General features: G+C 45.7%; 1 protein-coding gene across 1 annotated transcript in view; it reads right to left on the reverse strand.

Moving 5' to 3' along the window:
- Positions 1-16,243, reverse strand: part of LOC110498733 (calcium channel, voltage-dependent, T type, alpha 1G subunit) — a 198,628-nt gene that overhangs the window by 126,107 nt on the left and 56,278 nt on the right. The window contains exons 6-8 of the mRNA XM_036956460.1: positions 15,750-15,842; positions 14,269-15,169; positions 13,669-14,057 (exon numbers count right to left, since the gene is read on the reverse strand). Coding sequence (XP_036812355.1) covers positions 13,669-14,057; positions 14,269-15,169; positions 15,750-15,842 — 1,383 coding nt within the window. The remainder of the gene's footprint in view (positions 1-13,668; positions 14,058-14,268; positions 15,170-15,749; positions 15,843-16,243) is intronic.

The following is a 16,243-nucleotide window of genomic DNA, read 5'->3' on the forward strand; positions in this document are numbered from 1 at the left end:
TTTTCTATAGGATTGAGGTCAGGGCTTTGTGATGGCCACTCCAATACCTTGACTTTGTTGTCCTTAAGCCATTTTGCCACAACTTTGGAAGTATGCTTGAGGTCATTGTCCATTTCGAAAACCCATTTGTGACCAAGCTTTAACTGATGTCTTGAGATGTTCAATATATCCACATCATTTTCCTACCTCATGATGCCATCTATTTTGTGAAGTGCACCAGTCAGTCCTGCAGCAAAGCACCCCCACAACATGATGCTGCCACCCCTGTGCTTCATGGTGGGATGGTGTTCTTCGGCTTGCAAGCTTCCCTCTTTTTCATCCAAACATAACGATGGTCATTATGGCCAAACAGTTCTATTTTTATTTCATCAGACCAGAGGACAATTCTCCAAAAAGTATGATCTTTGTTCCCATGTGCAGTTGCAAATGGTAGACTAGCTTTTTTATGGCGGTTTAGGAGCAGTGGCTTCTTCCTTGCTTTTCAGGTTATGTCGATATTGGACTCGTTTTACTGTGGATATACAGTGCCTTGCGAAAGTATTCGCCCCCCTTGAACTTTGCGACCTTTTGCCACATTTCAGGCTTCAAACATAAAGATATAAAACTGTATTTTTTTGTGAAGAATCAACAACAAGTGGGACACAATCATGAAGTGGAACGACATTTATTGGATATGTCAAACTTTGTTAACAAATCAAAAACTGAAAAATTGGGCGTGCAAAATTATTCAGCCCCCTTAAGTTAATACTTTGTAGCGCCACCTTTTGCTGCGATTACAGCTGTAAGTCGCTTGGGGTATGTCTCTATCAGTTTTGCACATCGAGAGACTGAAAATTTTTCCCATTCCTCCTTGCAAAACAGCTCGAGCTCAGTGAGGTTGGATGGAGAGCATTTGTGAACAGCAGTTTTCAGTTCTTTAAACAGATTCTCAATTGGATTCAGGTCTGGACTTTGACTTGGCCATTCTAACACCTGAATATGTTTATTTTTGAACCATTCCATTGTAGATTTTGCTTTATGTTTTGGATCATTGTCTTGTTGGAAGACAAATCTCCGTCCCAGTCTCAGGTCTTTTGCAGACTCCATCAGGTTTTCTTCCAGAATGGTCCTGTATTTGGCTCCATCCATCTTCCCATTAATTTTAACCATCTTCCCTGTCCCTGCTGAAGAAAAGCAGGCCCAAACCATGATGCTGCCACCACCATGTTTGACAGTGGGGATGGTGTGTTGCTTTTACGCCAAACATAACGTTTTGCATTGTTGCCAAAAAGTTCAATTTTGGTTTCATCTGACAAGAGCACCTTCTTCCACGTTTGGTGTCTCCCCCAGGTTGCTTGTGGCAAACTTTAAACAACACTTTTTATGGATATCTTTAAGAAATGGCTTTCTTCTTGCCACTCTTCCATAAAGGCCAGATTTGTGCAATATACGACTGATTGTTGTCCTATGGACAGAGTCTCCCACCTCAGCTGTAGATCTCTGCAGTTCATCTAGAGTGATCATGGGCCTCTTGGCTGCATCTCTGATCAGTCTTCTCCTTGTATGAGCTGAAAGTTTAGAGGGACGGCCAGGTCTTGGTAGATTTGCAGTGGTCTGATACTCCTTCCATTTCAATATTATCGCTTGCACAGTGCTCCTTGGGATGTTTAAAGCTTGGGAAATCTTTTTGTATCCAAATCCGGCTTTAAACTTCTTCACAACAGTATCTCGGATCTGCCTGGTGTGTTCCTTGTTCTTCATGATGCTCTCTGCGCTTTTAACGGACCTCTGAGACTATCACAGTGCAGGTGCATTTATACGGAGACTTGATTACAGACAGGTGGATTGTATTTATCATCATTAGTCATTTAGGTCAACATTGGATCATTCAGAGATCCTCACTGAACTTCTGGAGAGAGTTTGCTGCACTGAAAGTAAAGGGGCTGAATAATTTTGCACGCCCAATTTTTCAGTTTTTGATTTGTTAAAAAAGTTTGAAATATCCAATAAATGTCGTTCCACTTCATGATTGTGTCCCACTTGTTGTTGATTCTTCACAAAAAAATACAGTTTTATATCTTTATGTTTGAAGCCTGAAATGTGGCAAAAGGTTGCAAAGTTCAAGGGGGCCGAATACTTTCGCAAGGCACTGTAGATCATTTTGTACCTATTTCCTCTAGCATCTTCACAAGGTCATTTGCTGTTGTTCTGGGATTGATTTGCACTTTTCACACAAAAGTACGTTCATCTCTAGGAGACAGAACGTGTCTCCTTCCTGAGCGGTATGACGGCTGTGTGGTCTCATGGTGTTTATACTTGCGTACTATTGTTTGTACAGATGAACGTGGTACCTTCCGTGATTTGGAAATTGCTCCCAAGGATGAACCAGACTTGTGGAGGTCTACAATTTTTTTTCTGAGGTCTTAGCTGATTTATTTTGATTTTCCCATGATGTCAAGCAAAGAGGCACTGAGTTCGAAGGTAGGCCTTGAAATACATCCACAGGTACACCTGACTCAAAAAGAAGCTTCTAAAGCCATGACACAATTTTCCGGAATTTTCCAAGCTGTTTAAAGGCACAGTCAACTTAGTGTACGTAAACTTCTGACCCACTGGAATTGTGATACAGTGAATTACAAGTGAAATAATCTGTCTGTTAACAATTGTTGGAAAAATGACTTGTGTCATGCACAAAGTAGATGTCCTAACCGACTTGCCAAAACTATAGTTTGTTAACAAGAAATTTGTGGAGTCGTTGAAAAACGAGTTTTAATGGCTACAACCTAAGTGTATTTAAAGTTCCGACTTCAATTGTACATACACTACATTACCAAAAATATGTGGACACCTGCTCTTCGAACATCTCATTCCAAAATCATTGGCATTAATATGGAGCACCCGTTTCTGCTATAAGAGCCTCCACTCTTCTGGGGAGGCTTTCCACTAGACGTTGGAACATTACTGCGGGACTTGCTTCCATTCAGCCACAAGAGCATTAGCGAGATTGGGAACTTTTATTTGGAGATTGGACCTGGCTCATATTCAGCGTTCCAATTCATTCCTAAGGTGTTCAATGGGTTTGAGGTCAAGGGCTCTGTGCAGGCCAGTCAAGTTCTTCCACAACAATCTCGACAAACCATTTCTGTATAGACCTCGCTTTGTGCATAGGAAAACTGTCATGCTGAAACAGGAAAGGGCCTTCCCCAAGCTGTTGCCACAAAGTTGGAAGCACAGAATTGTCTAGAATGTCATTATATGCTGTAGAGTTAAGATTTCCCTTCACTGGAACTAAGGGACATAGCCCAAACCATGAAAAACAGCCTCAGACCATTATTCCTCCTCCGCCAAACTTTACAGTTAGCACTATGTATTGGGGCAGATTGGACTGCCAGATGGTGAAGCACGGTTCATCACTCCAGAGAACGCGTTTCCACTGCTCCAGCGTCCAATGGCGATGAGCTTTACACCACTCCAGCCGACGCTTGGCATTGCGAAGGGTGATCTTGGGCTTGTGTGTGGTTGCTCGGCCATGGAAACCCATTTCAAGAAGCTCCAGACGAACAGTTATTGTGCTGACATTGCTTCCAAAGACAGTTTGGAACTCGGTAGTGAATGTTGCATCAGAGGACAAACGATTTGTACGCGCTTACGCGCTACGTGAATCAGCACTCGGCTTGTGAGCTTGTGTGGCTGAGCCGTTGTTGCTCCTAGATGTTTCCACATTACAATAACAGCACTTACAGTTGACCGGGCAGCTCTAGCAAGGCAGAAATTTGACGAACTAACTTGTTGGAAAGGTGGCATCCTATGGCGGTGCCATGTTGAAAGTCACTGAGATCTTCAGTAAGGTAATTCTACTGTCAATGTTTGTCTATGGAGATTGCATGGCGGTGCGCTCGATTCGTCAAGTGCACTATAGGCCGAACCGTTGGGCAATCGGATGACTCCGATGACCGTGTCTGCAGTAACGTAGCAGACATAAAAGAAAGCTATAGCAAAGTTGATACTGTGAGATTTCATAACGTTTAAAAACATGATTAGAGAGAGACTGTCAACGAACACAGAAAAGAGATGCTGTTTTTATGAGTGAGTTCAGGTTTATTAAGTTCTTACTCACCTCTGTCAACACTTTGTATTCAACACTTTTATAACCCATAAAAGGTGCGTTCTTCCTATTTCCACTCAGCGCCATAACAAGCACTGTAGCATGAATGAATGAGTAGGAAAGTGTATAGTTATTGCTGTTGTTACTAGCGACTTTGGTCTTTTTTAATATCGCGGAATAGTTAACTTTCTCTGTTCATAGGAGTAACAACATGAATTTGTACATGACTGTAAATAATCCGGTGCGACTCGAGTTTCGCCATCAGCTGGAAGACGGTGTCCCTTTTTGGTCAGTGTCAGTGGAGGACAGGGTGAGCGGAGTGAAGTTTGTAATTTCCACTTTAAAATGTCTGACTTCATTTGCTCCAAAAATGTCCATTCATTATAATCCACACAATAACTCACATGTGCTGTTACTGCAGCATCATTGTCCTGCTGTGAGAAACTTGTCAAATTGAGATCCTACACCTGTATAATGCCAGATACTCTTAGACAATAGGTCGACTGTAACTCTACATTTTGTGAGCTGAGATAATATTTATCCTGCTTGACTACAGGAATGCAGACCTGGCAGTCAGGATGGCTGCCACACCACCCCCCCCCTCCCTCCTCTCCCAGAGCCAGACCTGAAACCCCTGTTTTCTTATTAACAATGTACGAAATGTAGAGGTGTAAAGAGAGAGCGAGAGAGAGAACGAGAGTAAGTTAGAGAGAGGAAGTTCAGGGGGAAAACAATCCCACCATAAGCAAAGGAAAGAAGAGAGATGGATGGATGACGAGGGACGGGCAGGAGAGGTTGAAAGTCCCCTCACTCATTTGTTTACTGCAAAGAACAAAGGTGAGTATCCTTCATGTAAAGTAGAAAACTGCCCTCTGTTTAAATGGAGCAGCCTGTGTCACATAGTTGGAAGCAGGGCAACTATTTACACACAGACACACACACACACACACACGCACTCACACACACCATAAAAGGTCACACTCTTACAGTAACTGGGGAGAGGGAGCAGATACATCCTCTATCTATCCACTCCCTCCACCCCTTCTCCCCTCTCTCCCCCTCTTCCTGTCCTGACCTTGGAGTGGAAGGAGTGTCTGGAAGGTCAAGCTGGGTGTTACAGGTTATGTGTGTGTGTGTGTGTGTGTGTGTGTGTGTGTGTGTGTGCGTGCGTGCGTGCGTGCGTGCGTGATACTAGTGTAAATACTATAGTATTCACTGTAGTGTTTTTGCAAAATGTACTGTAGTATACTGTAGTACTTCCAGTAGTGTTTTTGCAGACTGTACTATACTGTAGTATTTACTGTAGTGTTTTTGTGGAATGTACTATAGTATACTGCAGAATTTACTGTAGTGTTTTCACAGACTGTAGTATACTGTAGTATTTATTGTAGCGTTAACTATAATCTCTTTTTTAATTATCTTTCAAAAAGAAGAAGGCCTTCTCTTTCAGGAAACCCACTGGAGAAATACTAAACACATTTTCCATAACCTGTAGCTAAGTAGAACTGCGGTCTGACCAGAAAGTTCCGAGAAAGTTCAGGGAACACAATATATGAGCTATACTTGGCATGTAGGTTTCTCACTTACGGGTGGCACAAATTGCATTATTGGGGGAGGGGATTTGGCTGGATATATCCAATCAAATCAAATTGTATTTGTCACATGTGCCGAATGCGAGTGAAATTCTTACTTTCAAGTCCTTAACCAACAATGCAGTTTTAAGAAAATACCTAAAAAAAAGTAAGAATAATTCAAGAGCAGTAGTAAATAACAATAGCAGGGCTATATACAGGGGGCACCGGTACAGAGTCAATGTGGGGGGCACCGGTGTCGAGGTAATATGTACATGTAGGTAGAGTTATTAAAGTGACTATGCACAGATAATAACAGAGAGTAGCAGCAGCAGTGTAGAAGAGTGTGTGGGGGTGGGGGCAATGCAAATAGTCTGGGTAGCCATTTGATTAGATGTTCAGGAGTCTTATGACTTGGGGGTAGAAGCAGTTTAGAAGCCTCTTGGACCTAGACTTGGCGCTCCGGTACCACTTGCCGTGCGATAGCAGAGAGAACAGTCTATAACTAGGGTGGCTGGAAGCTTTGACAATTTTTAGGGCCTTCCTCTGACACCGCCTGATATAGAGGTTCTGGATCGCAGGAAGCTTGGCCCTGGTGATGTACTGGGTCATACACACTACCCTCTGTAAGTGCCTTGCAGTCGGAGGTGAAGCAGTTGCCATACCAGGCAGTGGTGCAACCAGTCAGCATGCTCTCGCTGGTGCAGGTGTAAAATCTTTTGAGGATCTGAGGACCCATGCCAAATCTTTTCAGTCTCCTGAGGGGGAATAGGTTTTTTGTCAGTAACCGAAAAGTTGCTGGGTTGAATCCCTGAGCTGACAAGGTATAAATCAGTCGTTCTGCTCCTGAGCAAGGCAGTTAACCAACCCACTGTTCCCCGGGCGCCAAAGACATGGATGTCATTTATGGCAGCCCCCCGCACCACTCTGATTCAGAGGGGTTGGGTTAAATGTGGAAGACACAGTTCAGTTGAATGCATTCAGTTGTTCAACTGACTAGGTATCCCCCTTTCCCTTATACTACAGGCTACCACAGAATTCTATAGTAAGTACTGTAGTATCTACCACAGGGAGTGATAAGTACATATCTGTGTGTGTGTGTGTGTGTGTGTGTGGGGGGGGGGGGGGGGGGGGGGGGGGGGGGTGGTATGTCCGTGTGTAATAAGTTGTCCAAGAGTGGATTGCATCACTCTTTGCCTGACCCGTTTTTGTGTGTTTGTTAAAAACCACATATGCAGACACCCAGTGTTGACCATCATTATGAACTATATATTGTGTTTATTGCACACCACACCACACACACAAAGACAGACACACACAGCTGCAGCAGCAGCGGGGGACCGTGCATAATGGTAAATTGATAGCTAGGCCATCTGAATCAGACGCACCCATCCTGTTAGTCATCATAATAATCAAACATTAATAAGACCATTAAATCGAATTACTGGCAGCAGAAATATTGATTGGCCTTTGCAAATAGATAGAGCATGATGAAGTGTGTGTGTGTGTGTGTGTGTAGGGGAGGGGGTAGAGTAGAAGAGAGTCCCCCCTCCCATTCTGATTGAGTGTTCCAATGTTCCAGCTTCCCTGTGAAGTTCTCCTTGGACTCCTGGGGAATTCTGGCAGGGACACACTCCCTCAGTCCTTTTATCCCCCAGCCGACCCACATGGTGTGCGTGTGTGTGTTCATGTGTGTGTGTGCGCGTGGAGCAGGCATCCAGATTCACAGGGTCACTATCGTTCTCTGACCCGGTCGCTCAGCAAACACTATCAAACGCCAATTACACACACACACACACACACACACACACACACACACACACACACACACACACACACACACACACACACACACACACACACACACACACACACACACACACACACACACACACACACACACACACTGCTGGAGGTTTTAGGAGAGAGTTTTATAGTTTTCGGCTCCCTCCTCTTTCGGCTCCCTCCTCTCCTCTCCCCATCCACCCATCCCTCTCCCTCTTCTCTGCTCCCTCGTTATTCAATTTTTTTTCTTTCTCTCCCTCGTTCCCATTCTTCGTCTGGGTTCCTCTGACATGGATTCCTAATCTCTAGACGAGGCTGGGAAAGTTTGGAGAGACGAAACATTGATTTGAGTGTGTGCAAGAGCGTGTGAGTTTGTCCTTCTGTGTGCCTGTGTGAAAAGTTTGGTGTGGCAAAACATTGATCTACACTCATCCAATCCTACAACCACCCGTGACTATTACATCCAATGTCATCCCATGAAGGTCATTCTCAGCCATAAAGGAGCTGAGACTGTGTGGTGGTCTTCTGTAGTTAGACACTGAGGGGGGATAGAGAAAGAGAGAACCAGACGTCGGTGAAGTCTTGCTCAGAACCACACCTCAAAGTTCTCTCTGTAGGTATTCTATTTTATGGTGACAGCATTTTGTTGAATATTTTACAAAAAAAATAATTGGGGGGTTTACAGGAACAATATTCAAAAAATATTGGTACAGTGTTTAAACAACAAAACTAAAAAGAAGTGGGCCTCCGCCCCCAACCTCTCATCCCATTTAATCAACCTTACCCAGCCAACATGTCTCCCTCCAACCACCCGCCTCCATGTTTTCCACCACTTACCACTTAGCAACCCTAGCAACCCTGTTAAGTATTCTAAGAAACTACCAGATATCCCACTCCTTCATTTCCATTTCCACTCTTTTCCAAGTGGGTTGGGTGGCTAGTCTCTCTATTCCCCCAAGACAGAGGGCTCGGACCCCAATGCTTTTCAACACTTTGAGGAAGTGGGTGCGATACAGCTACAAAAGTACACTCCCCCCAAAACAACTTTCACTGTCTTATTGTAAGCAACATCCTTGGCGCTTCCAGGCAGCTGCTCGAGAGCAACAATGTTTGAAATGTTTGTTGGTGTTGGTGTTTTTTGTTGTTGTGTCGCACTGCATACTTTTCCCTGCTCTCCAAAAAACTAACAATGGTGAGGGTGTTAATTGCTGATATGTCCAAAGCCTTTGATTGGGTAGACCACGCAAAGCTTCTGCAACATCTGTCTGACATTGAACTTTGTCCAAGGTTACTAGCCTAGCTACATGACAGGAAGAAGACAGAGGGTGATGGTTACTAGCCTGGCTCCACAGCTACACCACCGGAAGAAGACAGAGGGTGATGGTTACTAGCCTGGCTCCACAGCTACATGACAGGAAGAAGACAGAGGGTGATGGTTACTAGCCTGGCTCCACAGCTACACCACAGGAAGAAGACAGAGGGTGATGGTTACTAGCCTGGCTCCACAGCTACACCACCGGAAGAAGACAGAGGTTGATGGTTACTAGCCTGGCTCTACAGCTACACCACAGGTAGAAGACAGAGGGTGATGGTTACTAGCCTGGCTCCACAGCTACACCACAGGAAGAAGACTGAGTGTGATGGTTACTAGCCTGGCTCCACAGCTACACCACAGGTAGAAGACAGAGGGTGATGGTTACTAGCCTGGCTCTACAGCTACACCACAGGAAGAAGTCAGAGGGTGATGGCAAATGGCTCAGCCCTTGGGCAGAGGTCACCTCTGGTGTGCCACAAGGGGGCGACGTCTCACCATATCTGTTTCATATCTGTCCACCCGAAAAGTTGTCTTCAGTAACACTTTGGACACTAGGTATGCAGACGATGTAGGACTGTCCTGAGCCATACCATTAACCAGCATGAAAGAGGCCATTTCCATGGGCTTGGCGGCAAAGCAGCTGGAAGAGTGGGCCACATTCAACAACATGCTCCTGAATGGGAAAAAGTCTGCAAATTGAGATGTGTTTTTCTAGAGACCATCCACAACCTGCACCACTAATCCTAGGAGGACAGAAAGTACCAAGTGGTAACAACAACTAAGTATCTTGGTTTTCATCTAGACTCTAACCTCAGTGGTGCCACACAGTGAGGAAGGCCTCAAAACGCCTGACTGTTCTTGCCAGAAATGGCCTACCCACTGAAGAGCTGGTCACAGTCTATACCACACTGTTCAGACCTTGTCTGGAGTACGGTGGAGTGCTGTTAGTTGGATGCAGTAAAAATCAGCAGGCCCAACTAGACAGGGTGCAGTGGCGAGCCTTGAGGATCATCTCCAGAGGTGGAGCAGTCCAACCACAGCTCCCGTCACTGCAGAGCAGGGTAGAGCAGGCTGCAGTGCACCTGGTGAAGGACATGCCCACTCTTGACCATCCACTGAATAACCTGCTTCGTCCAAAAAGAAGTAACTGCACCACCAGGCTCCTGAGAAACAGCCACGAACTGTCCTGTATAACTGCCCGTACGAACCGCCTGAGAAACGCCACTCTACCCACTGTTATCAGACTGTACAGTCGTGGCCAAACGTTTTGAGAGTGACACAAATATTAATTTCCACAAAGTTTTCTGCTTCAGTGTCTTTAGATATTTTGACAGATGTTCCTATGGAATGCTGAAGTATAATTACAAGCATCTCATAAGTGTCAAAGGCTTTTATTGACAATTACAAAAAGTTGATGCAAAGAGTCAATATTTGCAGTGTTGACCCTTCTTTTTCAAGACCTCTACAATCCGCCCAGGCATGCTGTCAATTAACTTCTGGGCCATATCCTGACTGATGGCAGCCCATTCTTGCATAATCAATTCTTGAAGTTTGTCAGAATTTGTGGGTTTTTGTTTGTGCACCCGCCTCTTGAGGATTGACCACAAGTTCTCAATGGGATTAAGGTCTGGGGAGATTCCTGGCCATGGACCCAAAATATTGATGTTTTGTTTCCCGAGCCACTTAGTTATCACTTTGCCTTATGGCAAGGTGCTCATCATGCTGGAAAAGGCATTGTTCGTCACCAGACTGTTCCTGAATGGTTGGGAGAAGTTTCTCTCAGAGTATGTGTTGGTACCATTCTTTATTCATGGCTGTGTTCTTAGGCAAAATTGTGAGTGAGTCCACTCCCTTGGCTGAGAAGCAACCCCACACATGAATGGTCTCAGGATGCTTTACTGTTGGCATGACACAGGACTGATGGTAGCGCTCACCTTGTCTTCTCCGGACAAGCTTTTTTCCGGATGCCCCAAACAATTGGAAAGGGGATTCATCAGAGAAAATGACTTTACCCCAGTCCTCAGCAGTCCAATCCTTGTAACTTTTGCAGAATATCAGTCTGTCCCTGATGTTTTTTCCTGGAGAGAAGTGGCTTCTCCAAAATTCTTCCTGAGCAAGCTCTGTACTGGTGGTACCCCAATGCCGCAGCTGAATCAACTTTAGGGGACGGTCCTGGCGCTTGCTGGACTTTCTTGGGCGCCCTGAAGCCTTCTTCACAACAATTGAACCGCTCTCCTTGAAGTTCTTGATGATCCGATAAATGGTTGATTTAGGTGCAATCTTACTGGCAGCAATATCCTTACATGTAAAGTCCTTTTTGTGCAAAGCAATGATGACGGCATGTGTTTCCTTGCAGGTAACCATGATTGACAGAGGAAGAACAATGATTCCATGATGCATGATACATGATGTCAGCTGGTCTTTTCGTGGCAGGGCTGAAATGCAGTGGAAATGTTATTTTGAGATTCAGTTAATTTGCATGGCAAAGAGGGATTTTGCAATTAATTGCAATTCCTCTGATCACTCTTCATAACATTCTGGAGTATATGCAAATTGTCATCATACAAACTGAGGCATCAGACTTTGTGAAAATTCATATTTGTGTCATTCTCAAAACTTTTGGCCACGACTGTATAATAATTCTAGAGCTTAAAAATTCTCCCCCCAATCTTTTTTTTTTAAATCACATTTTAATATTTACATTTCCATCATGAAAAATGTCCTGGAATGTTTTCTATTGTTCTGTATTCTATTTATGTCACGTATTATGTGTTTTAAATGTATTTTAAATGAGTGTTTTGCAATTATTAGTCATGTAAATTCTGCATTTCTTCAGTTTCATCTGTGAGCAAGAATAAATAAATAAACTCAAACAAGCTCAAACTAATCCACTGCTGAAGGGCACTGCTCTTCGGAGAACATTTCCACTTCAATAACAAATGCCGTTGAGTGTGGAATCTTTAGTTCACTTTTGAAATATGACAATGCCTAACAAACTTTGATTTTTGAGTGAACTGTAACTTTAAGGGGGACTCTTAAGGGCAGACAGGTCACTCAAGATCCAAGGAGATATTCAACGTTCGTCTAGATCCCCAGGACATCGGGAGAAGCCATAAAAACAGGCCACTAGGGGCAACAGTGTGCACAATTACCATCAAGTTGAGGGCTTGTGGACAGAGATGGCGGATGGGCGTATGTAGTTGACGTGTGCAACCCCAGTGCTAGGCACTAGTTTATTTGTTATTTTTTTAGCAAAGGTATCCTAAACCTTAACCCTTACATTAACCATTCGGAATGAATGCCTAAACTTAACTTACATTTGACGTTTATCCCCCTTGGACAACGTTGAATATTGAGGTCTTGTTACTTGAGCCAGTGTTTCCCAACTCCAGTCCTCGAGTACCCCCAACTGTATACATTTTTGCTGTAGCTACAGACAAGCACACCTGATTCAACGTGTCAACTAATCATCAAGCCCTCAATGAGTCGAACCAGGTGCGTTTGTCAGGGGGTCCAACTGTTGGGGGTACTGCAGGACTGGAGTTGACTTAAGGGGTGAAACACTGACTTAAGGGGTGAAACACTGACTTAAGGGGTGAAACACTGACTTAAGGGGTGAAACACTGGCTTAAGGGGTGAAACACTGACTTAAGGGGTGAAACACTGACTTAAGGGGTGAAACACTGGCTTAAGGGGTGAAACACTGACTTAAGGGGTGAAACACTGGCTTAAGGGGTGAAACACTGACTTAAGGGGTGAAACACTGACTTAAGGGGTGAAACACTGGCTTAAGGGGTGAAACACTGGCTTAAGGGGTGAAACACTGGCTTAAGGGGTGAAAGCATACTCCGGTGGATCTGGTGTGGTGTGCTTAGCGTCTAACGGGTCTAGGGAGATCCAGAGTGTGTGTTTAAAGGGGATTTCTACAAGATAAAACACTCTCTGTGATCTATTATAGATGGATGTGGAGGCGAGGGAAGCTGACAGCACCATGTTAAAGCCCCAGACACACACACACACACACACACACACACACACACACACACACACACACACACACACACACACACACACACACACACACACACACACACACACATAATGTATAAATGCCAAGATACAAACACACACATGCACACGCAATCACCTCCTCAAGAATGTGTTTCAACCCATCCACTAATACAAACCTGCTTTAACACCACACGCATATACTCACATCTGTATGAAATACAGTTACAAATACTGTGTGTGTGTGTGTGTGTGTGTGTGTGTGTGTGTGTGTGTGTGTGTGTGTGTGTGTGTGTGTGTGTGTGTGTGTGTGTGTGTGTGCGTGTGAGCTAGGCGGGAGACCCGGTGGCGTGCTCCCTTCAGGCTATGGCTTGCACACGAGGCATGTGAGAGAGCGAATGAGAGAGGGAGAGGGAAGGAGAGAGAGAGAGGGAAAGACAGGGAGAGATGGAGAGAGAGAGAGAGAGAGAGAGAGAGAGAGAGAGAGAGAGAAAGAAAGAGCAATCTCTTTCAGATGTTTGGGGTCCTTCCTCACCCTTCACACACACACACACACACACACATAAAATCACACACACAGACACACACGCTCTCCTACACTTTCACATGGTCACAATTACGCTCCTGTAAACAAGGCAGTCCGGAGTTGCATGAAACGCTCAGAGGATTGGGAAGAATGGGAATTCCTCTCCGGCCTCAGGGAAGGAAGTTGAGTAAAGGCTAGGAGCGGTTCAATGCACACAGCTACACACAGTCTGAACCACTGCACTCACAGGGAATAGTCTTCAGACTGCAGTTTGGCTTCTCCAATCCCAACTTTCCCCTGTCCTAGTAACACCTACACACACACAGACACACGAATACAATCCTCCTGAGGATGTACCAAGGAAAACACACACACTCACCTGTTCGTGGTATTCAATCCCCATACTCAGTGTATTAATCAGAATGGCGATCATGATCCCTCTTCCAAAGTACTTGCTGTCGACTATCTTCCTAAAGGTGTCACACACCAGCCTCCAGGCTCGGACCACTCGCCCTGCCGTGGTACCCAGCTTTCGCTGCCCCTTCCTGGGCTGACGGCTGTCCCGACGGTCCCTGCGGTCTCTGTGGTGGAGGTCCTGGGTGAACTCGTAGATGCCCTCGCTGTCTGAGTCCCCGGGGTTCTCGTTTCCGTCCGTGCCCTCTGATTCCCCTGCTAGGGCCTTGGCACAGTATGGGCATGACTCTGGGTCAAAGGGGAACGAGGGGTCCAGGGTTCCGATGACACTCAGGTCACGGTTGGATAGCTGGGCTGGAGGGAGGGATGGAGAAGACGATAGGAAGAGAAAACAGATATACAATAGCATCTTGGTTGATATTGTACCTTTTCAAACATGTAACTCAGAAAAATAGATGTTCCCATTTTCTCCCAATTTTCATCACAGTCACATCGTGACTTTAATTAAAACAAGACAGAAACACCATATCCCTCTCAAATGGTTTGCGTGTGTTTTATGGTGTACCTGGCGTGGGTGTGTGTGTGTTCACCAGACTCTGTGGTCCCCTCTCCAAGGTTAGTGGTGGTATATTGAGGTTGAGGTTTATATTACTGATGGTACTAGCTGTAACACTGACACTTCTAGACTCCATTAATGTCCTGGGCTGTAGGGTGGGGTAGTTCTTAGGTCCGGGGGCAGCAAAGGGCACTGAGTTCCTCTTCATAGCCCTGGACATGGGGATGGGTGCCAGGGAGAAGGGGCTAGGGGTAGGGGTGAGGGTAGTGGGGGTGGTGGGCTCCAGGTGGCAGTCTGTGTGGCACATGATGCCCAGCGCGGGATTGGCTGGTGACGTCGGGGTCGCCAAGTTCAGGTCAGAGGTCGATGGAGGAGGACCCAACATGAGCCGTCCAGCGCCACCGTTGTTGCTATGTGAACCCGTCTCCACGTCTGCCCCTCCTCCCCCGACCCCCTCCACCCCCCTACCCCCTAGTCCCCCCCTCACACTCCCATTCACTAGGTGATAGTGATGATGATGATGGTGGTGTTGGTGAGCCAAGTGATGAACGGACATCGACCCTTTTCTGGAGACCACAGAACCCTGTCTGGAAGCCTTCCTCCTCCTTCTCTGGCTCCCCCTCTCTCGCTCCAGGGCAGGGGGAGAGGCTGCGATGTTCATCCCAGCACGGCGCATCAAGGCCCGACAGACATGGGCCACCTGCCTGCACCCCTTGCGGATGACATGGACCAGGAGTTTGAGCAGCTCGTCGTAGCAGGAACCCGGCTCGGAGAAGGAGGCCAGGGTACTAGCGTTGGACAGGAAACGGATGCGCTGTTCCTTCATCAGCTGGCTCTCCCTCTGCTTGGTCTCACTGAACTGGGTGGCGATGACGACCAGACACAGGTTGATCATGAAGAACGAGCCAATCTGGAGAGGGGCAACCAGAAACACATACAGAGTCTATACCCACACACTTTAAGGAGTTTTTCCACCTACATATCCACTGTGAGTTGAACATACAAATAACAGACAGTCCCCCAGGTTAGCTAGCGGCTAGCCTCCCAGCCTCTGAGAAGCAGCTCCCCCAGCTCTGTGAATGTGTGCTTGAGGAGATAATACTCCTGTACTGTATCACCAGGCTGTGTACTGCTGAAGGGAGTTTCAGACTGAACAGATGTTGAGTGGTGTACTGAGGCATGTTGTTTCTGGAAGCAGACGTAAGGGCCTGGGAGGGCATTCAGGAGTCAGGAGTTTGCTAAGAGCTTGAATAAGCAGCTATGCCATTGCATTGAATTATGCTACAGACACACACACACACACACACACACACACACACACACACACACACACACACACACACACACACACACACACACACACACACACACACACACACACACACACACACACACACACACACACACACACACACACACACTCACACACACACACTCAGACTATAGATTAATTCTAATAATTAACTCTCCTCACTTATTTGGTCACTTACGATGATGAGGAGGATGAAGTAGATGAAGTTGTAGAAGGAGTGAGAATCCATCACAAAGTACATGATGTCCACCCAGCCCTCCAGCGTGATCACCTATCAGCGCGAGAATGAAGGAGAGAAAGAGAAGAGACAGAGAGAGACAGACACACAGAAAGACAAAGATATCACACAAACAAAGGCTGTAGGTCAGGCATTTTGACTTCAAACCCCTCCCTAGTGCACCATCCACATCACACCAACTACTGAACACTCTCTGAACACACTCTCTCTCTCTCTCTCTCTCTCTCTCTCTCTCTCTGTGTTTGAGTTTCACCTCAAGAACAGAGCCACTGAGATTGAGTTAACACTGGATCCGCTAAAGCAGTCATTTTGACTGCTTATGATTATTTTTTAAGTCCTGCCCCCCCCCCCCTCTGTCCTTGACTTTTCCAAAATAAGTCTATATAACACACTGTCGGTGTTAGAATATTAATATTTCAAACACAACTGGAGTT

This window comes from Oncorhynchus mykiss, chromosome 20 (assembly GCF_013265735.2).
Source record: "Oncorhynchus mykiss isolate Arlee chromosome 20, USDA_OmykA_1.1, whole genome shotgun sequence".
NCBI lineage: Eukaryota > Metazoa > Chordata > Actinopteri > Salmoniformes > Salmonidae > Oncorhynchus > Oncorhynchus mykiss.